Consider the following 23,318-nt stretch of genomic DNA (forward strand, 5'->3'; position numbering starts at 1 on the left):
CCTGGGTCGACAGGAGAATCAATCAATGGTCCCCTTTCTGTCACGCCCACTGCTTGCCTGCTCTCCATGGTCCTGAATCTAGCCACAGTTCCCCCGAGAGAGTGAATCTGCAAGGAGTTCCTGCTGTATATCATGATCTGGCTCAGACTTTCAGCGAGAGAGAGGCTTCACTTTTACCCCCGCACCGGTCCAGTGACTGCGCCATTGAACTTCTACCTGGAGCCGTTCCCCCGCACGGCCGTGTGTATCCACTTTCGCAACCGGAGACTGAGGCCATGAGAGCGTATATCGAGGAACAGCTTGCTAAAGGATTTATCACCACTTCCACATCCCCGGCGTCCGCGGGGTTTTTCTTCGTCAAGAAGAAGGACGGGAGTCCGCGGCCCTGTATCGATTTCCGTGGTCTCAATGAGGTAACTGTGAAATATCGATACCTTCTGCCTTTAGTCCCTGCAACACTGGAGATGCTTCGCTCAGCCCGGTACTTCACCAAATTGGATTTGAGGAACGCTTACAACCTCATTCGCATAAGGAGAGGTGACGAGTGGAAGACGGCCTTTTCTACGACTACTGGCCACTATGAGTATCAGGTAATGCCCTTCGGGCTTCCAATAGTCCTTCTGTGTTCCAGTCTTTCGTTAATGAGGTCTTCCGGGCCATGCTGAATCAGAGGGTTATTGTTTATATTGATGATATCTTGATTTTTTCAGAGACTCTCGAAGCTCATGTACGGGACGTGCGTGCAGTTCTCAAACATTTGATTAAGAATCAGCTCTACGCCAAAACTCAGAACTGCGAGTTTCATCAGACGCGCATCACCTTCCTGGGATATGTCATCAGCGCTGAGGGGGTTCTCATGGATGACAGCAAGGTCAAGGCCGAGGTGGACTGGCCTCAACCTTCTTCTGTGAAGGAGTTACAGCGATTTCTGTGGTTCGCCAACTTTTATCGTAGGTTCATTCGTAACTTCAGTCTCATTGTGGTTCCTCTCACATCTCTTCTCCAGGGCGGGAAGCGCTTCCGATGGTCTTCTGAGTGTACTGCAGCGTTTAATCAGCTGAAAGAGAGATTCACTGCCGCACCCATCCTCCATCATCCAGACCCGGAGAGGGAGTTCGTCGTGGAGGTTGACGCCTCGAACACTGGAGTGGGTGCGATTCTGTCCCAACGTCACGGTAACCCTGCAAGAATGTTTCCCTGTGCCTTTTACTCCCGCAAGTTAAGCTCGGCAGAGCGCAATTATGATGTGGGTGACCGGGAGCTTCTAGCCATGAAGGCTGCCCTGGAGGAATGGAGGCACTGGCTGGAGGGGGCACGTCAACCTTTCACCGTCCTCACAGACCACCGAAACCTTGAATACATCAGGTCTGCCAAGCGTTTGAATGCTCGCCAGGCTCGCTGGTCACTGTTTTTCTCCCGTTTCAATTTCAGGATCACGTACAGACCTGGGTCCAAGAACGGGAAGGCTGATGCTCTGTCTCGTCAGTTCGAGGATTTCAACGAAATCACCAAGCCAGAACCCATCCTACCTCCCAATCTGATCGTGGCACCTGTGCAGTGGGATATTATCTCTGAGGTCACTGAGGCTCAACAAGCTCTTCCTGTACCGGCCGAGTGTCCTGTGGACCGCCTTTTCGTGCCTCTCGAGCTCCGTGAGCGGGTGCTTCAATGGGTTCACTGCACACCCAGCGCGGGACACCCAGGTATCACTGCTACTGTACAGTTAGTCTCCAACCGCTTCTGGTGGTCCAAACTCCGGGCTGATGTTATCAAATTCATCCATCAATGTTCCACCTGTAACACTGTCAAATCTTCCCACCTTAAACCTGCCGGTCTCTTACAGCCACTTCCAGTTCCTCAGCGCCCGTGGTCCCACATCGCTGTGGATTTCGTAACGGATTTACCTCCGTCTCAGGGATTCACCACAGTGCTGTCAGTCGTGGATCGCTTCTCCAAGTCCTGACGTTTCATTCCCCTTAAGGGTCTACCCACTGCCATGCAGACTGCGGAGGAACTTCTCAATCACGTATTTCGTCTGTTTGGTCTCCCCGAGGACATTGTCTCCGACCGTGGCCTTCAGTTCACTTCCCGTGTATGGAGGGGACTTTGCTCCAAACTCAATATCAACATCAGCCTCACCTCTGGATACCACCCGCAGTCTAACGGTCAGGCTGAACGGGCGAACCAGGACCTCATTCGGTTTCTACAGACATACTGTTACGAGAACTAACAGGACTGGAGCCGATTCTTGGTTTGGGCGGAGTACGCCCAAAATTCCCTGGTAAAGCCTGCCACTGGCCTGTCACCTGAGTTCTAGGACTGCAATTCCCATCCTTCCCTTCTGCTATCATTAGTTTCCAGCCCTGTCTGGTTTTCTCATCAGCATCATCATATCCACCTGTTAACCATTATCCCCCCTTTATCTGGACTGCCTGGTTCTATGTTTCTCTGTGAAGTGTTGTTTTACCATGCTGCATGTTGCTTCGTGCTACCTTAGTGTTTTATGCTCTGTGCATCCTTGGTTTGATACCTGCTTCAATAAAGTCCTGCAGATGGATCCGACTGCCTCTACTTCGTCATTACATATATATATATATATATATATATATATATAAAGGGACTTTTTTTCTTCTTTTTTGCCATGCATTGTTCATAGAGCTCATTAATTGTAGCGGTGCCTCAGGTGTTGAAATAGATTTGTTATACATTATACAGGTTCACATGACTTCGTCTGCAGTATGTATACAGTATGTGTAAGCGGCGCAGAAGCAGCAATGAGTTATTAACGCGAAAGCACATTAAAATCGTCATCACACCCAGATTTCCTTTGCTCTGTCACAAAACCAGACGTGCTTGCTCAGATACACGCTGCTCTTGCCCGGAGAAAGTGTGCACACTTAAAACCTGTCTCCTCTCACTTAAACTGTGTCCTGTGCACTCACAACTCTCACTATGCTCATGTGCTAGATATTAATTATTTTCACACGATTTTATTTCTAGCCTTTTACCGTGTGCAGTGTGAACGCTCTGATCCGTTAACATGGGCTCGGAAAAAAGGCGCATCACAGACAGTGTGTGAACCTGGAGTTAGGCATATGCCCAGTCTGTTCTGTTCTCGCGCTAGGTGCGTTGCATTCTGACTGGATCGGATAGCATACCGCGGGAGTTCAGGCCCGCGGAAAATCGTGCTATAAGGCGATTTAGAAATCGTGCACGCACAAATCGTGATTTTATGATGATTTCTATTAATCACACAGCCCTAGAATGAACTTGCAATGAACCGAAAATAACTCGGGCTGGCACCGCTCAGCAAAACAGGGAAAACCATATCCAGGCAGAGCTTGGCAGCGGATAGACAGTCAGTGGAGCAAGCAGTCAAGAGGGAACATGCTGACAGTCATTTATGCATGAATTTGTTGTTCTGTAGCATATGCAGCAAAAATATAAATTGGTGGTTTATTCTTAAACCAATCAGCGAGCTCGAATAGTGGAAGAATAGTTACAGTTTAATATTACTTTTTGTTATTTATATATATTAAATTATATTATTATGTTATGACTTAGACATTTTTACATATATTAAAAATATTATTATTTATTTTAATAGTAATTGGTGGCCCACCTGCAATACCACCGCGGCCCACAGGTTGAAAACCACTGGTATAGTTGTATCTTATATTTTATATTTGATCTAGATTATGGATCAGTCTCTTCAAACAGTACCTGTATGTATATACTGTACGTGTGGAAGAATTGACAATAAAGCAGACTTGACTTGACTTGACTCTGTCAGTCAGTTTCCTCAGTATACATGTCATTTTTGCCACACGCACCTTGGTGATCGTGTGGACGTGCCAAGGTTAAACCAGGCTATACACCCGAAGCCCTCTCACTGAAAGCACCTCTCTTGGTCTCTTCATGTGATCAGTGAACTCTGATTCCTTTTGCACTGTGTTGCACTCTGCAGCACAAGCAATATGGAGCAGAACAGAAGCTTTCAGTTTACAGCTGTAGCATTACAGGTGCATCTCAAATTAGATTGTCTTGGAAAAGTTCATTTATTTCAGGAATTCAACTCAAATTGTGAAACTCATTTATTAAATAAATTTAGTGCATAGATACTGAAGTAGTTTTAAATGTTTTGTTATTTTAATTGTGTTGATTTTGGCTCACATTTAACAAAAAACCACCGATTAAACAAATTAGAATACTTTGTGGCACTGCTGAGGTGTTATGGAAGCCCAGGTATCCTTCTGGAGCTCCTCCGTGGGACTTGAGAACGAGCTACTCCACCTGCCTCCCAATCATCAACTACCCCCATCCCCCCTTGCAGGCTGGGGGTACTCCCGAGACTGCACTCTACTCCTCCCTCTAGGGGAGCCGATCATGGCGGCTGCATACCTGGGGTATGGACAGACAGACGAGGCAAGAGAAAAGGAGACAGAAGGATAAGGAGAGACAGATACGAGCAAGGGGAGAGAGGGAGAAAAAAATTCTCATTCTGGTTCCCAAACACACTGCCGCTTGGTCCTCAACCAGCTGAGAGGCTCTCACTCACAGTGCCATGCGATGGTACTGGACACCTTTGGTGGATGGCCCGATGCTCCTCCGCTTCCTGGCGGACGCCGATGGCTACTCCTGCTAATGAGCAGCAGGCAGCAAGTCCCCCGTTCCCTGCTCCTCCCCAATCATGGTGGACGGCAGCAGGCTCAGGCCTCCTGGCGAATGGGGCTGACTCCTCCGCTCCATCTCAGATGGCAGCCACCCCTCCTAGACCCAGGAGCATGGCAGCGAGCTCTCTGAACAGCCTTGTCCACCTCGTCTTCCATCATTCCAGCACCACTGCCTCAGGCAGCCACTCGCGGTCTCCACGCCTTTCTGCTGCACAATCTCCACAGCACTGCGATCCCCCTCAAAAGCGAGGGCTCTCTGAGAGCATGTCCCTCCTTCCTTCCGGGTTTCGGCACCAGTGTAACACAGTTCGTAGTACGGGAAGGAGGAGACAAGAACCAGCGAACATTCAGATAAAACTTAACTTAACTAAACACATAACAGTGCGACAGCCCCTCGCGGACGAATGTTGTGCACAAACAGAACCAAAACACAAAATAAAATCCAGGCCTGGTCCTCTCTCGTCCATCACTATCGTTACTCCTCCTTTTATCCTTCTGGAGCTCCTCTGTCGGACACGAGACCAGGGAGTGGTCAGGTGTCACTAATTTCAATTACTCCACTGGCCTCGCTCCATTCCCAATGCTCTCTCCCTGTCCCACTCATCAGAAGCACTTTATAAAATACTGATTGTGTCAAAGCAGGTTCACAGTCTCAAACAGGAAAACTGTTTTTCCAATCATGCAATCAGACAATAACAGTCAACAACAGGACTTTTTTTGTCCCCAAAAGTTGTGTATGCTATGCATTTTATGCTTTTTAGAGTATTGTGTCATTTTCTTAGCAACATGTGCTAAAGGGAAACACCATTAGGATCAACTGTAAACAGAAATTCTCATGTGCTCTGCAGCAAAACTGCTATACTCCTGGAGTCAGTAAATTACCTTTGCTGACTGTGTAAAACATTCCAAATCAGTCACAGGAAGGTACCTTACCAGCAAGCAGCAACACAGTTAACTAGATTTTGGAACACAGCTACAGAGTTTCCACCTCACAGAGATTAACAGCACAGTAAGAGAGGTACTTGCTGATACCGCTTTCAAAAAGCCCTTCTGAACATGAACTTGACTCCAGCAGGGTACTATAGAAGTTAATTAGCTATCGTAATTACAAAACTAATTAACTAAAACACCATTCAGCCAGAAAATGTTGACATCCATTCGGTGTGATTATATATCACAATTCCAATTATCATTGAAATTCAGCCAATTTTTTCTTGTTTTTGTCTGACTTCTTTGAATGTGTGCACTTGTGTGATGAAGATTACAGTAGACAGATGGAGAGAAAGAGCACTTACGAGGGCCTCTGTGGAAACTATCAGCTCATACATTTTTTTTACTGTAGCACAACACTCACAAACAAAAAAACACAAGGTCACTAAGAAACTAGTCTCACGTAGCCAGACCTTCGGGCTGAAGGTCTGGAATTCATGGCAGCTTTCATTGGCCAAGGCCCACCCATGAGGCCATTTGACCAACATGTCCAACAACCAATCACAGTTTGTTTCGTTCGTCATCATGTTTCGCGGCATGGAAATGTTGCACCAATAACATACCAGTGTTTAAAATTCCCGGATGTATTTTAAAGATTCTATGCCGCGAACTGTAAATATTTCACATACTTTCTGAAAATCCAGCGATTAGTTGATCCTGATAAATGCTGTTCGTCACAGTTGTAAACACGACAGATTTTTTTCTTTCGTGAGGGGGTTTGGCATCTTTGTTTCCAGGAGGAACGTTAAAGAACGCAGCACACACGTCTTGCGGAAATCCTGTAGAATTCAACCAATCTGATAACGACTTCGACATTCCCAAAGTGTTTCCACTTTTGTGTCCTATATGCATCAGACAATGGTCCGTGGGCGTGATGTCTGAGGCTGAGACTTCTAAGAAACTGACCTGAGCACATAGTTGACCCAGATGATGTTACGCTCATGGGGCGCTTTGTGGTTAATGGACACAGTGGCACAGGACTGAATCCACAGATAGCCTCCTCTCCTCTGCAGCCATCGATAGTACCCGGTCACAACCTGCCCTTTCCGCAGCACTAAGAGAGAATGATAAAATATATTGTTAATTAAGGAGTCTAATTAAATATCAGATTTCATGCAAAAAAACACATGAGATGGCTAAAAAAGACATGCGGAAAAGAGTTTATTTGGCTAGGGGGTGCTGTTGTCAAAATGTATACAGCAGCTTCAGGTTATTAAACTAACAACAGATACAGCTGCTCTTTAATGATGAAAAAAAAATTCCGTTCTATTCCTTTTATTATCCACTTTTTTCTGTAACCCTCACTAAAGCTCTTCATATTTCCTTATCATCCTACAATCTACTGTAGGTGAAAGCTAATAGCCTGCTGTTGGTCATTATGACAAAATAAAATACATTAATGTGACAGGAAATGTTTACTAATAAAAAAATACATGAATATGATTTATTTTATTTAATGTAGAACCTCAAGATATATGTCTAATAAGCTTTTTTAGAGATGGGGTTGCAAGTAGATCACAAATCCTAACAGACTAACAGTCTTCATGGCTCTGCCTGATGGTGTCCAGGTCTTCTGCATGGATGAAGTGGTAGCAGGTACATCCAACCACCTCAGCTGGGCTTAGGTCCATATACTCTGAAATCCTACAAAATCCACATTAAAGTGACACTGTTTATGACACTGGCCACCAAATGAGTTGTAATTTGGAGTGCATGTAACTTATCAAATTTTTCAAACATACTTTCAGCCATGTAATGTAATTCTATTCCACAGGCTTGAGACATAGTGTTGATGTGACAACACATATTTGGCACACATCATTTACACCAATAAGGGGCAAACATTAGGGCAAAGGTAGGAGTGAATGGCATGCTGGGGGGTTACCTGTTCTCACAGTAGGTGACCTGCAGGTCCATGTTGACTCTGAAGACAAACATGTGACTTTCCATGCGCACCTCATTGAGTGTGGAAGGTGGAAGTGTGTGAGCCAGAGCGACCAATCCCATTGGTCGATGCAAGCCGCGGGAGGAACCTGGCACCAGAGCTGGCCGACACCGAATCCGACCTGTCACATGAATTACCTGATAAGAAATCAAATGAGTAGTTCAGTTTATGAAATCGTTCAATCATAAAAAATGGGTAAATGCTAATATGCTAGTCCAGCGGTTCCCAACCACGTTCCATGAGCCCCGTACTTTATACCTGTATTTCACATTATCTCTAACTGTGATAATAAAATGCCACTTATACACTGATGCAAAGTAAGTTGCACGGGGTGAGAATTGCAATGTCTTAATTGTTGGCTAACATTATTTACAATTCAATGAAAAATACATTATGAAACCTCTTAGTAAAAATGAAAAATTCTGATAAATTGATGGTATGAGACTCTTTGTGCTGGTCTAAACAGAAGCCCATTTCTGCCATTGTATAAAAAATAAAAGATTATTGCGACTTTTTATCTCACAATTCAGTTTTTTTTCATTGAATTGTGAGATATAAACTCACAATTGCAAGTTATAACATTAGAAATAGCAAGATATAAAGTCACAATTGTGGATAAAACCTGAGACAGATGAGACAGTTTGTCTCACATGAAGGACTCACTTTATAGCCCGAGGATTTAATGTGGATGCCACGCTTGGTGAGGGTGGATTTCATCCTGATAAAGAAGCCACGTTCTGAGAACTCACTGACTGAAGAACGGGGACTAGATAGTGCTACAGGAGACAAAACACACACATCACAAAGATATCCATCCTTTAAATAATATTTAACTATCCATGGATATATGCCAACAAAAATTAACAGCTAAACCAGGCGTGTACAAACCTCCTTCTGGAGGGCCAATGTTCTGCAGATTTTAGCTCCAAAATCTGCAGGGGTGCACCTTTATGCTTTTTTTGTCTAAAAATTTAAATTTTGCAGATAACTCAAATTCATAAGTATTTGCCAAAATGTAAAATAGTTAAATTTTCTCATTAGTTCAGGTTGGAGCAGTTCAGAACAAGCAATGTGGAGAAAAAAAGGAAATTTTCAGTATTGTTTTATTTTTATCAGTGGTCCACTATGCTGCTGTGCTTCAAGCCTTCTATGCAAATACCTTCTTGAAAATGAAAAGCAGCACTTTCCTGCAGAGTGGCTAGTGTTCTGCCCTGGATCAGAGCAAGATCTGAAGGCTATCGGTGTGCCAAGACCAAATAGTGTATGTTTGGTGGTCATTTTAATGCATGCATCTTACTGATGACAAAAAATTATTCCAGGTAGCATAGTTTCATCATAGGTTTTGAGTTCTGAAATTTACAGTATGATTTTTGCTTATCTAAACTAGGGCTGGGCGATATATTGAATATACTCAATATACAGTGTTGGGGAGTAACTAGTTACATGTAACGGCGTTACGTAATTTAATTACAAAATTATTGTAACTGTAATTAGTTACAGTTACTAAGAAAAAATTAGTAATTAAATTACAGTTACTTATGAATTTTTTTACGATTACAAAGGGGATTACATTTGAATATTTACACACATTTAACTGATTTCTTTCCCAAATTGCACTGACTATTCTGAGACATACCGCCCTAATAATTTCTGGGATGCGGAAATACAGTCTGGTTCGCCCAGTCATAAAAACGAAATGCCTAACGCGGACGGAATATGCCACATTTTGGATGACTAAATCAAAAGTAGGTCAGTACACTTGAATCAAAACATGACATGGACTAGTGTCTGTGAATATTAAGCCCCACAAATGCAATATATGACTTGCACATTCTGGATGTCTGTGGAAATCAGGCGCAGACTGGACACCGGGAGAACCGGGACAATTCACAGTGGCCTTGCAGCCGATTTTGCCCCATTATTTAATATCATTATTGTATAATTGCCTGCCGAATGTACTAAAGCGATCATTTGCGAATCCGCCATTTGATAATTAAATCTCTAATAAATCATGAATTGTTAGTCATGACTCGCGCGCTCTCCGTGCCTCCGCCAAACGGTTTGGATCAGACTCAGAGTAATCAATGCGAGAGAGAGAGAGAGAGAGAGAGAGAGGGAGAGAGAGAGAGAGAGAGAGAGAGAGAGAGAGAGAGAGAGAGAATAGAGTGTACTGCTGGAGCAGAGAAGCAGAACTACTGTTCAGGGTTTCAGGTCAGTTTCATCTGTAAAGATGCTTTTTTGTCTTTGTTTTTTTATTTATTTAATCAAGCAGCAGCACGTTGCTCACCAGTCATCACTCAAAATACTATATAAAGGACATCATTATTATCTGTTGTAATGTTACAGTAGTAATTTAGCTGAAAAAAAAAAAAAAAAAAGATTTATTTTTTTATAGGTTTAGGGGGAGCTACGACAGACAACAACACAACCCTTACGAAAATTAACATTTTAATATTTAACTATAAATCCAGAGAAAATGGTTACTATTGTTTAACAGTGATAACCAAAAATGTAAAATTATTTTACAAATGTATTTATTTAAAAATAAATACAAATCCATTTGCAAAAAAAACAAGGTTATTTTACTTTTATATAGGCTAATAAAAGCAAGGTTAATTTTTGTAAGGGAAAAACATGATTCGTGTACAGTATTAGGATTTTTCTATAAAGATATTGTAGTATTGTAGAGTATTGTATTATAAAGTATAGTTTTGTTCAATCTTGAGTATTTAAGTCACGAGAGAGATGGATAACAGGGCAAAATAAAGAGACTGAAGAGAAAAATGGAAGTGAAGGTGCAATTCAGGAGAAAACTTTTAATTATTTTGCATATACCCAAATTAAAGATTTAAACCTTTTTTATGTCAGGTCCATACAAAAAATAGTTTTGTCCATGAATTTGTTTGTATGAGTTTGAATTTTCCAGTCTGAATTTTTTTCCCAGTCCGCCCCTCCTGTAAATTAATGGCAAAGACATGGTTTCATTTACCACACGTAGGCCTACTGAAGCTCGTAGTGTTTTCAACCTCTGCTGCCTCAATATAGGAGTACACGAGCACATACACATAATTTCTAGAACTGCTCTGTGTCACTTCATGTGCATTTTACTTATTTTGAGAAAACTATCATCATATACAGAGACAGCAGTTTAAAAAAACACCAATGTTTCAGGAGTTTATTACACAGAATACGTCACATGCTTTTTAGATAACTGTATTTAAGTTGATGTATATGCTTTTATCTATTATTCTTTAATTTTCATAAATTTAGAAAAGTAATCAAAAAGTACTCAAAAGTAATAAGTTACATTACTTTAATAAAGTAATTGAAAAAGTTACACTACTATTACATTTTAAACAGGGTAACTTGTAATCTGTAACCTATTACATTTCCAAAGTAACCTTCCCAACACTGTCAATATATCGCGGCTTGTAGTCCGTGCGATGTAGAAAATGACTATATCCTGAAACTCGCGGACATTTTTTTTTCCCTTTGTTTTTTCCCCCTCTTGTCCTGTCCAGCATCGAAGCGCAAGCATAATGATCACCTTGATAACCTAAGTTAAGAAGCTTATTTTATTTTATTTTATTTTTGATGCTTGTTTGTAGATTAACTTTTACATACTCGTGGTCTTTCCCTCTCACAGAGAGACAAAACAAACGCACATAGTTACAAACGTCAGTCTGTCGCGCATGCAACGTCATACGCCCTCGACCAGCAGAAAGATAGTGGCAGCAGGTGCTAACGGTTACACATGGAGGAAGACGAATTAATAAAAAAAAGAAACAGCACAGGATCCATCCTCTGGCGGTGGTTTGGTTTCAAGAAGGAAGATGTTGAACAAACAACGGTGATATGCAAAATCTGTCGCAAAAGCATCGCTTCAAAATGTAGCAGTACATCAAATTTATATCACCATTTGAGAACCCACCCGCTAGAAAATGAAGAGTGCTTGAAACTCCGCACTACAACATCTCATAGCGGTGCAATATCAAAGAAAGTGCCTAAGCAACCAGCACTCACGCAACTGAGTCTGGCCTCTTCTATTTCCAGATCAACGCCGTACGACAAAAACAGAAGGAGATAACATGTGCAGTAACCCACCACATCGCGAAAGACATGGCCCCGGTTAATGTTGTTGAAAAGCCCGGGTTCATAAAGCTCATCAACACACTTGACCCAAGATATAATCTGCCGGGTCGCAAATATTTTGCAGAGAAAGCGCTGCCTGAGTTGTACATTAAAGTGAGGGAAAAGCTGGCCAGTCAGCTTGTAAATGTGACCCACTTCTCAACAACTGCCGACATATGGAGTAGCCGAACATATGAGCCATACCTCAGTTTGACGGTCCACTATATAGACAATTGGGAGTTGAAAAGCAAGTGCCTTCAGACGAGCTTTCTTCCTGAGGATCACACTGGCGGGATCATCACACAAGGCCTGCAAGATGCTCTCATGTCATGGAATTTAAATGAAGCTCGTCAGGTGTGCATCACCACCGATAACGGCGCTAACATCGTCAAAGCTGTGAGCCTGAACCACTGGACACGTCTACAGTGTTTTGGCCATCGCCTGCATCTTGCAATTGGTGAGTGTTTTTTACCACTGTGATAAAATAGTAATTATCTTTATTGATATATGAGTCCGCGATAATTAATGAGATATGGCTCAGCTTGTCATAACATATGATTCCCATGCCAATAAAGCTGTATTGAATATTAGAGAGAGAGAGAGAGAATGAATGCGAGTGATTTTTCAAAAAAGTACATACTGTACTATACTAGCTTAGGCACCTTAGGGTTACATGTTCTTTCTTTTTCTGCATTAGTGTGTCAGTAGACTGCTCTTTATTGTGCATTTTTTATATTTTGAAACTTATATTTTTTGATAGCATCTTCACTTTTACACAGTACTATATAAATAAATAATTACCAAGAATTACTTTAGTGTTAGGCTGAGTGGATTTCTTCACAATTACTATACCCTTTTAAATTATTATAACATTTTAAATGTTTATTTTCATTCTCAGAGAGAAGCATGAAGGACCCCCGTATTGACCGTTGTTGCTGTGTGTAAGAAGGTAGTGAGCAGCTTCTCAGTGAGTCTCCTACCAGGTGGGGATCCCGAGAGAAGATGATTGAGCAGGTACTGGAGCAGGAGCAAGCTATTTCTCAAGTCTTGGCTGCAGACAAGAAAACCCGGCATCTCGTTCTCACCTGGCAAGACCTGGAATTTCTAGAGTCAGTGCACAAGGCTCTCAAACCTCTCCTGGAATTCACTGATGCTCTATCCGGTGAGAGCTATGTCACAGTGTCCTATGTCAAGCCTGTTCTCCATCTCTTCCAGTCCAGCCTCTTGGCACGTCAGGAGAATGACACCCCACTTACCCAGTCTATCAAAGCCTCCATCCTGGATTACCTGAGGGAGAAGTATTCTGATCTTTCCACTAACGACCTGCTGGACATGGCAGGCTTAGTGGATCCCAGGTTCAAGATAACATACTGCACAGAAAAAAAGGTGGATGCCATCAAGAGCAGAGCCATAACCGAGATGGAGGCAATGCTTTATGAGACTGACCAGGGCACAGCTGAGTTGGCTGCTTCACTGCCTCAAGATGCAACAACAGTATCACAGCCAGAAGAGCCACTAAGGAAGAAACCCCTGGGCAGCTTCTTTAAAACTGCAGCAACATCTTCCGCCACACCGTTGCAGAGAGAGCTTATTGAAAAAGAGTTGTCTGCCTACTTGCAGTCTGTTAATGTTGACAGTGAAGCAAATCCATTGCAGTGGTGGAACGACCATGAGGAAATGTTCCCAAACCTGAAAAATGTGGCAAAAATATATCTGTGTGTGCCTGCCACCAGTTCCCCATCGGAAAGGGTATTTAGTACGAGTGGTAATATAGTTACATGCCATTGAGCAACTCTTAAACCAGACGCCATAGATAGGCTTGTGTTTTTGGCACAAAACCACTAAACAACCTGGTATTTCCTGGTTGTTGTTACAAAGGGACAACATAGTATGCACGAAATACAACTACATATTTTTTTACTTTTTATTTTTGTGCCATATATTTCATGCAGAAGAAACCAAAACTAAAGCTGCAAACTTTTCCATAATGGACCAGATTCACCTTTTGTGAATTGTTTTATGTTTAGGTATTGTGTTTGAAACCATAGGATTGTTTATTAAAAAACTAAAAGGCGGGTAATTTTTATAAATACACTTTCTTTTCCAACATTTAATTTCCTATTATGCAGCTATTTTTTATTTTACTGATTTTGAAATTACCTGTGACATCCTGCACAAAAGCGCATTATATATATTTGTTTTAAATATCCTAGTGGCATTATGCACAACAGTTGCACTTAAATTTAGTGTTGTTTTGAAATGTCATCTTAATGACAACATGCACAAAAGGGCACTTTTTTATTTGTTTTAAATTATTGTAGTGGCATTATGTACAAGAAGTGCACTTTAATTTCGTGTTTTGAAATGCCATGTGAGTTACAGCATGCACAAGCGTGCCCTAATGTCTTGTTTTGAAATGTTGTCTCTGACAATTTTGCACAAAATATGCACTTTCTGTTGACAATTTTATGTTTGTGCCACTCACTGTTTAATAAATACAATTATGTTAACTTTGACTTAGTTGTGATATCCCCTTTTTTGCATGAAAGTTTAAAATTAGCATATATTAATGCAGTATGAACAAGAATGTTTTAATGTAGACATATAGAATCATCATACTGGTGTGATTGTATGCATCAAAGTTTTAATTCAAGGCTAAGGCAAAATATCGAGATATATATCGCGTATCGTGACATGGCCTAAAAATATTGCGGTATTTATAAAAGGCCATATCGCCCAGCCCTAATCTAAACTAGTTTTTCCTCGATCTTTTTGACCCAAAATAGAGTTGAATAAACTTAGACAGCTGAAGGCGAGTTACCTGGTTCTGGAGTGCCGGCCAGTGAGGATGTGGAGGCGGAGCTTGAAACGCTTTCGTGGGACGTTTGACATCCTGCCTCTGCCCGGAGGTGTGGCCTAATGCCAAGATGCTCCGCCATCTCAACATGATCCGCAGGGTGGATGTAATCGAACACGCTACTGCCAGTCAACTCAACCTAAACATGCGGATACACACATATACAGGTGCTGGTTATATAATTAGAATATCATCAAAAAGTTTATTTCACTAAATCCATTCAAAAAGTGAAACTTGTATATTCATTCATTACACACAGAATGTTTATTTCTTTTAATTTTAATGATTAGATCTGACAACGGAGAGAATCCCAAATTCAGTATCTCAGAAGATTTGAATATTGTGAAAATGTGGTGCCACACTCTTATCAGCTAATTAACTCAAAACACCTGCAAAAGCCTTAAAATGGTCTCTCAGTCTAGTTCTGTAGGCTACACAATCATGGGGAACACTGCTGACTTGACAGTTGTCCAAGACGACCATTGACACCTTGCACAAGGAGGGCAAGACACAAAAGGTCATTGCAAAAGAGGCTGGCAGAGCTCTGTGTCCAAGCTCATTAATTGAGAGGCAAAGGGAAGGAAAAGATGTGGTACAAAAAAGTGTACAAGCAATAGGGATAACCGCACCCTGGAGAGGATTGTAAAAACAAAACCCATTCAAAAATGTGGGGGAGATTCACAAAGAGTGGACTGCAGCTGGAGTCAGTGCTTCAAAAACCACTACACAGAGACATATGCAGGACATGGGTTTCAGCTGTCGCATTCCTTGTGTCAAGCCACTCTTGAACAACAGGCAGCGTCAGAAGCGTCTAAAGACAAAAAACTGGACTGGACTGCTGCTGAGTGGTCCAAAGTTATGCTCTCTGATGAAAGTAAATTTAGCATTTCCTTTGGAAATCAGGCTCCCAGAGTCTGGAGGAAGAGAGGAGAGGCACACAATCCACGTTGCTTGAGGTCCAGTGTAAAGTTTCCACAGTCAGTGATGGTTTGGGGTGCCATGTCATCTGCTGGTGTTGGTCCACTGTGTTTTCTGAGGTCCAAGGTTTACGCAGCCATATACCAGGAAGTTTTAGAGCACTTCATGTTTCCTGCTGCTGACCAACTTTATGGAGATGCAGAATTAATTTTCCAACAGAACCTGGCACCTTGAACACAGTGCCAAATCTACCAGTACCTGGTTTAAGGACCATGGTATCCCTGTTCTTAATTGGCCAGCAAACTCGTCTGACCTTAACCACCTTAATCAGTCTGTAGATTTTCTATGGGGTATTGTGAAGAGGAAGATTCGATATGCCAGACCCAACAATGCAGCAGAGCTGAAGGCCACAATCAGGGCAACCTGGGCTCTCATAACACCTGAGCAGTGCCACAGACTGATCGACTGCATACCACGCCGCATTGCTGCAGTAATTCAGGCCAAAGGAGCCCCAACTAAGTATTGAGTGCTGTACATGCTCATACTTTTCAGTTGGCCAAGATTTCTAAAAATCCTTTCTTTGTATTGGTCTTAAGTAATACTGTAATTTTCTGAGAATTTGGGATTTTTCTTAGTTGTCATTTATAATCATCAAAATTAAAAGAAATAAACATTTGAAATATATCAGTCTGTATGTAATGAATGAATATAATATACAAGTTTCACTTTTTGAATGGAATTAGTGAAATAAATCAACTTTTTGATGATACTCTAATTATATGACCAGCATCTGTATACACCTGCACACAGATCAATACTGAGTAACATTCACATAAGAAACTTGACATAAATAACAACATATTGGCTAACAGCCAATCAGAGACCTTGAAAAACACAAGCTCGTCTATAGCTATTCCTACATTTGTAATGTGTAAGTGTACACACACATTCCTAAATCCTTACACTTGGGAAGTAACATCAAAAAGAGATGAAAGCAATGCTACACATAAAACATTAATTATAGCTACCATGACCTAGACTGAATATTCTACCTTCTGCATTTTACAAAATGTATAAGAAACTCAGAACACATGAGCTTCATAAAACAAACCAACCATGTATAGACTTAATGTTACAAATCGTTGCACTTCATATTTATTCTTAAAGTTCTGTCGTCTCACCCTCATGTTATTCAAATCTGTATGGTTTTCCTTCTTCTGTGGGACAAAAAAAGAAAGTCCATTCTAAACCAGTGGTTCTCAATCATTTTGATTTTGTTGTTCACTACAATATCTGAATGCCCAACAAACCTAGTTTCTGTAAATTTCAATCAAAATTTACAGATTAATTTTTAAGCTTTCCACTCTTTTCAGCCAATAAATATACATTCCAGTTGTATATGATTTACTGGATAAGAACTAAGGATAAGGATTTGTATAGTTTGGCTAAATTAGAAACATGTCTATTCATTAGAAAAATGTCCACAGAGTTTTGTTTATATGATTTCTCAAAGTCTAGAAATCGCTCTTTTAAAACTAGATCACCTTTTACAGTACTGTGTATTTTCACCAAAAAAACCTGAGAAAAAATAATGGTTTTAAGCCAGTTATTTCTATCTTTTGCTGTAGTGTGTCAGTAGTTAATACCAGTTTACATTTCCAAACATTCATTTTGCAATTAATTGGAATAATCCAGTGAGATTTTTGAATGCACAAAAAGACTGATGACAGCCAGAGCATTCACACAGAAATCTGATCTCACAATCACCCAGTCTGTCTGGGATTACATAAAGAAATATAAAAAACAGAGACAGACACAATTCAGATGAACGTTGGCAAGAACTTGCTTAAAACCATTCATTTTGTTGATGAAAATACTAATGGCTAGTATTTTCGTTTTTTTTTTAGTTTTTTGCACAGTACTGTATATCCAAAAAAGAAAGAAAAAAAAAAAAAAAATAAGAAATATCTTTATATTTGCTTTAACTTATTTTAATGCTTATTCTGTATTTTATTTTAATCAAGTTATTTTGAGCCCCCCAGTTGATAACAACTTTCTTTTACAATATGATGTGATATTTATAAAATATGAAATACATTTATACATTTATTTAAGATGTATTTTTAAATAATTTTGTTCATTTTATTTGTATGGCTTAAAAAATAGGAATGGTCATACAGATTTATATGGTTTAAAAAAAAAATATATATATATATATATATATATAAAAGTTTGTGTTTATATAATATATGTGTGCATGTACAGGCTTGTTAAATATATTTATATATAATATAATTTATATTAATTATAAATATATTTTTCTAAATATATACTGTATGTGTGTAATTATATATATACATAATACATAAAACGTTCACAGTACACATATATTATACACAAACTTTCATTTTGGATGCAGTTAATTGATTTGGCAGCACTAAAATAAAGAAAAGAAGGGGGGAGCTCATCTTTCTTTGTAAATTAAAAAAGAGCAGCTTGGATATTCTGGAAAACATCTCCTTTTGTGTTGCACAAAAGAAAGAGGGATTGGAATGATGGGTACATGAGTACACGTAATATATATATATATATATATATATATATATATATATATATATATATATATATATATATATATATATATATATATATATATACATACAAACCTGATTCCAAAAAGTTGGGACACTGTACAATTTGTGAATAAAAACAGAAAGCAATGATGTGGAAGTTTCAAATTGCAATATTTTATTCAGAATACAACATACAGTAGATGACATATCAAATGTTTAAACTGAGAAAATGTATAATTTTAAGGGAAAAATAAATTGATTTTAAATTTCATGGCATTAACACATCTCAAAAAAGTTGGGACAAGGACATGTTTACCACTGTGTGGCATCCCCTCTTCTTTTTTATAACAGTCTGCAAACATCTGGGGACTGAGGAGACAAGATGCTCAAGTTTAGGAATAGGAATGTTGTCCCATTCTTTTCTAATACAGGCTTCTAGTTGCTCAACTGTCTTAGGTCTTCTTTGTCGCATCTTCCTCTTTATGATGCGCCAATTGTTTTCTTTCGGTGAAAGATCTGGACTGCAGGCTGGCCATTTCAGTACCCGGATCCTTCTACTCAGCCATGATGTTGTAATTGATGCAGTATGTGGTCTGGCATTGTCATGTTGGAAAATGCAAGGTCTTCCCTGAAAGAGATGACATATGGATGGGAGCATATGTTGTTCTAGAACTTGGATATACCTTTCAGCATTGATGGTGCCTTTCCAGATGTGTAAGCTGCCCATGCCACACACACTCATGCAACCCCATACCATCAGAGATGCAGGGTTCTGAACTGAGCACTTATAACAACTTGAGTTCTCCTTGTCCTATTTAGTACGGATGACATGGCGTCCCAGTTTTTCAAAAAGAACTTCAAATTTTGATTCGTCTGACCACAGAACAGTTTTCCACTTTGTCACAGTCCATTTTAAATGAGCCTTGGCTCAGAAAACGCCTGCGCTTCTGGATCATGTTTAGATATGGCTTCTTTTTTGACCTATAGAGTTTTAGCCAGAAACGGCGAATGGCATGGTGGATTGTGTTCACCGACAATGTTTTCTGGAAGTATTCCTGAGCCCATGTTGTGATTTCCATTACATTAGCATTCCTGTATGTGATGCATTGCCATCTAAGGGCCCAAAAGTCATGGGCATCCAGTATGGTTTTCCGGCCTTGACCCTTACACACAGAGATTGTTCCAGATTCTCTGAATCTTTGGATGCTATTATGCACTGTAGATGATGATAACTTCAAACTCTTTGCAATTTTTGTCTGAGAAACTCCTTTCTGATATTGCTCCACTATTTTTCGTTGCAGCATTGGGGGAATTGGTGATCCTCTGCCCTTCTTGACTTCTGAGAGACACTGCCACTCTGAGAGGCTCATGTTGCCAGTTGACCTAATAAGTTGCAAATAGGTCCTCCAGCTGTTCTTTATTATGTACATTTAACTTTTCTGGCCTCTTATTGCTACCTGTCCCAACTTTTTTGGAATGTGTAGCTCTCATGAAATCCAAAATGAGCCAATATTTGGCATGACATTTGTAAATTATTTCATTCCTTTTTTTACTCACTATTTGTACAGCGTCCTAACTTTTTTGGAATCGGGTTTGTGTGTGTGTGTGTGTGTGTGTATATATATATATATATATATATATATATATATATATGAATTATATTATAAGGATGAAGTAATCTAATTTGCATTTCTGTGACTCCTGGATCTATTAAAAAAATCATGTGTGGGTCAGATTTCATTCTACAGTATCTTGATAAAAAACCGGTTTCTCCCTCACACCATTGTCTGTGGGACAAAAGGTCCCATTTATTATGGGATTAGATCCATTTACAGAGGGATTTTAAAGGATTTTCTGCTGGCCGTCAAGGACACTAATGTGTGTGTGGAAAGCAGGTTGTATGCAAACAAAGGGAAGAGCAGAAAGAAGAGGGATAGAAGGTGGAGTAAAGAGTGGAGCTGTGTAATTGGGTATCAGTTGAGGGATGAATTGTGAGGTTTTAAGCCCGTGTTTGCTAATTGACAGGTAAAGGTGGAGGTAAATCCAGCAGACAGGTGTTCTGAGGAGAACTTAATCTGATCCGCAATGCTTAGGAAAGGATTGTTTAGTTTGTTGGAGTGGCACTGATGGGATCTCAAATGTTTGGACGCAAGAAGTCACCAAAGGTGCATGCAGCGCTTTTGGGTAATATCAATTAAAAAGATACACTGGAGGACCCTCGGTTTGTAAGAATAAACACAATTGTGAACAAGCATGCAAGAGACTATTCGAGGTCTAGAATACTATTTGGAAGTCTGGTTTACTGCAATGAATCTGTTCATTAACAATTCATTTCAAGGAACCAGTTTCAATAAATGGTTCACTAAATTCTTTCACTGCTATATTTAAGTATTTATTTTACTTTCCAATACTAAAGTACAAATAACTTTTTTTTACATTGGCTATATACCTGGACTTTAACTTGAGCAAAAACTTCACAAAATACCAATATAAAATACATAATAAAATGCCTAGAATATATTTATTTCACATTGTGTCTTCAATGGGTGCTGTGATTTTAAAACAGTGAAACTTTGAAAAGCTTGTCTCGAGACGCCTGCATTGTTACACTCCATCTTGCTGTTTTTGAACACAAGAACACGTCCTGTATGAACATCTCCTTACTTATTCTGTGATCCGCAGTAAGTGTGGTCAGGTGCTGTTCACACTGGACACATTCTTGCATTCGAAATCAGCTAACCACAGTGAAATGGAATAAAACACAAGTGTCTTGAGACACTTAAGTTTAACTGTGTTTAACTAGACACAGTAGTGCTGCAACACATATATACTGCAGTGCCATAAACTACCATTTAAATGTCTGGGGGCAATAAGAATTTAGTTTGAATTTATTAATTACCTTCTGAAAGCCATCATAAGAACCCAAAAGCCAAAAAATCAGACATCAAAAGATCTGTAAAAAACCAGAGAGATGCTGAAGGAGGAATGAGAAACAGAAGAAGCGAGAAAAGGTTGTTGGTAAGTGTTAAGAAGAGGGTTACGAAGAAAGGGAGAGAGCAAGAGAAAGGCATGATATAAATAATAGTTAGGATTTAATATGTATGGGGCGTCTGGGCAGTTGTCCACAACACTCTCTCAGTCTGCTTCTGACTGATGGGAGAGGAGCAAGAGAAGAGGACGAGCAGGAGGCAGAGGACGAGATTGGGAGGGGGCAAGGTGATGGGTCTGCATACTAATCGGCCCAGGATCAATTTCCCAGCCCATACACCCCTTTGGCCGTGGAGAGGAGAAGAGAGGCTAAGCTCCTAGACCTCCATCTAGGCCTGGAGCTGGAAGCAGGCATATCATCCCGCTCTCAAGGTCCCTGACCCTGCGTAATCCGCCTAAGGAACCCTACTGTCTTTCGAGAAGTCACAGGAACTAACCAGAACGGATGGCTCAATCTACGATGGTGTGTCATGACCTCTGACACAAGGTAACAAGCGGGGTCTTATGCTTACAGTTAATGTATTTCCTCCTGTGTGACCTCTGAGACCCAGACAGAGGCCGGAGTGAAGGAGCGTGGCGGTGTAAACGCTACCAGGCAGTAGTAACCTTTCAATCTTAGGCTTTTTAAATGCGTGTAATTATTTTTGTATACAAAAATAAAGTCTTCCAGTTTATTTAATATTTTAGAATTACACATTGAAAAAATTTCATAGAAATAGTATTTATTTGAATAATAAATGTCAATATGAATTTTTATTTACTTATTTGAATGAATTGGACCAGATAGTAAAGGAAATGCAACAAGTCTCCAACATTCCTGGAGGTCCCCCACAGAAAACATCCACAAAATTTCGATGAAGGGTGGCAATTTTGACTTGCTTTCTGTTGGTCAGTGCAGCAACATATTGTAATTGTGTGGGGAATATTTCGCCTAGATTGCATGGAGAGAGTGCTGTACATTCACTACAATTCCTGCCAGCCCGAGACTCGAATTGGCAACGTTTGAATCATGAGTCTGAATCTCTAACCATTAGGCCACGACTTCCCCCACCAAAGTTAATTTAGGATTTAGGATGCTGCCTAAAGGTGCGGTCACATTTACCATTGTTGGATGAACGTACACAGATGAAATCCAGTCATTTTAATAGTTTAATAATTCCACACAGTCTGGAATTTTGGAATGGGTTCAAGTCATGATTCGCTGCATTGACCCAACAGAAAAATATTTTTTATTTTGTTCATGAAATTATGCCAAAATTTGCTATCGCCAGAGGCATTGCTAGAGCATTTTCACTGGGGAACGAGCTCCAGTGAAACATTGCTGTGCCCCAGTAAAATAGTACTGCTAAATTATTTTGTGGCAGTAAAGATTACCAACCTGAAAATCAATCATTGTATCCTCACTATCACTTATTATGAGAGCCAGCCAATGAGATTGCCATTTGCACATTAGTTCCGCCCACAACCAAAGAAACCGGAAGTGGCCTCTGCTTGTTCTTAAAGGCTGAATAATTCCAAATAACTCCACTTTTTTGACAGGAGAATCTAACAAACAATATATTTTACACGTAGAGCATCAATTCTGTCTTCCTCTCCCTCTCTTTGCATAAAGAGACACTGAGCACTGGCAGCTAAGCGTCGGCGAGTCAGGCGCCTTCACACTAGAGTTTTATGGTGCGCCAAACACGCTGAAAAACTTTGAGCACACTTGATGTGCTTGTGCCTCAGTGCTAGAAAAGGCTAGAAACACCCCTGGCTGCTGAACCTTGAGAATCTGGTTCAATGTAGAAAGAATCTTTAATTTCTAGACAACCAGACAAAATAAAACTTCTTTTGAACATGCGTCCTGCTCGTGTAGGTATTCGGGAATCAGAATCTTGTCAATAATGAAACAGCAAGACGGCCATAAAGGGCTGACCACTTACAATTCCACTTGTTCTCCTCAACCGACCGAACTCATTCACATCTATTTTCCCTCCTAATCTCACTATCTGTCCCCCCCACCCTGTGTGTTTGTGTGTGTGTGTGTACTCTTTTTTGCCACACAATCAATGTGGCTTTTAAGATGTCTATTGATTTGTTCACGAGACAGACCTCGGCTCGCTGGAGCGACGTTTTGATTGCTGTGCGAGTAATTACTGTTATTATATATGCATCTGGGTGAAATGGCAAGACTTAACATTCACTGTACAAGAGACCACAGGCAATCAACAGAGAGAAAGCACCTGGAGAGACGAGAGGCT

At 40.3% G+C, this 23,318-nt stretch overlaps 1 protein-coding gene across 3 annotated transcripts in view; it reads right to left on the minus strand.

Annotated features, from left to right (window-relative positions):
* npas1 (neuronal PAS domain protein 1) overlaps window positions 1-23,318 on the minus strand; it is a 71,903-nt gene that overhangs the window by 14,457 nt on the left and 34,128 nt on the right. For all 3 annotated transcript variants that reach the window (XM_059533437.1, XM_059533440.1, XM_059533438.1), the window contains exons 6-10: window positions 14,561-14,735; window positions 8,272-8,384; window positions 7,549-7,745; window positions 7,201-7,307; window positions 6,570-6,717 (exon numbers count right to left, since the gene is read on the minus strand). In XM_059533437.1, the coding sequence (XP_059389420.1) occupies window positions 6,570-6,717; window positions 7,201-7,307; window positions 7,549-7,745; window positions 8,272-8,384; window positions 14,561-14,735 (740 nt within the window). The remainder of the gene's footprint in view (window positions 1-6,569; window positions 6,718-7,200; window positions 7,308-7,548; window positions 7,746-8,271; window positions 8,385-14,560; window positions 14,736-23,318) is intronic.

This window comes from Carassius carassius, chromosome 41 (assembly GCF_963082965.1).
Source record: "Carassius carassius chromosome 41, fCarCar2.1, whole genome shotgun sequence".
In the NCBI taxonomy this organism is placed as follows: domain Eukaryota; kingdom Metazoa; phylum Chordata; class Actinopteri; order Cypriniformes; family Cyprinidae; genus Carassius; species Carassius carassius.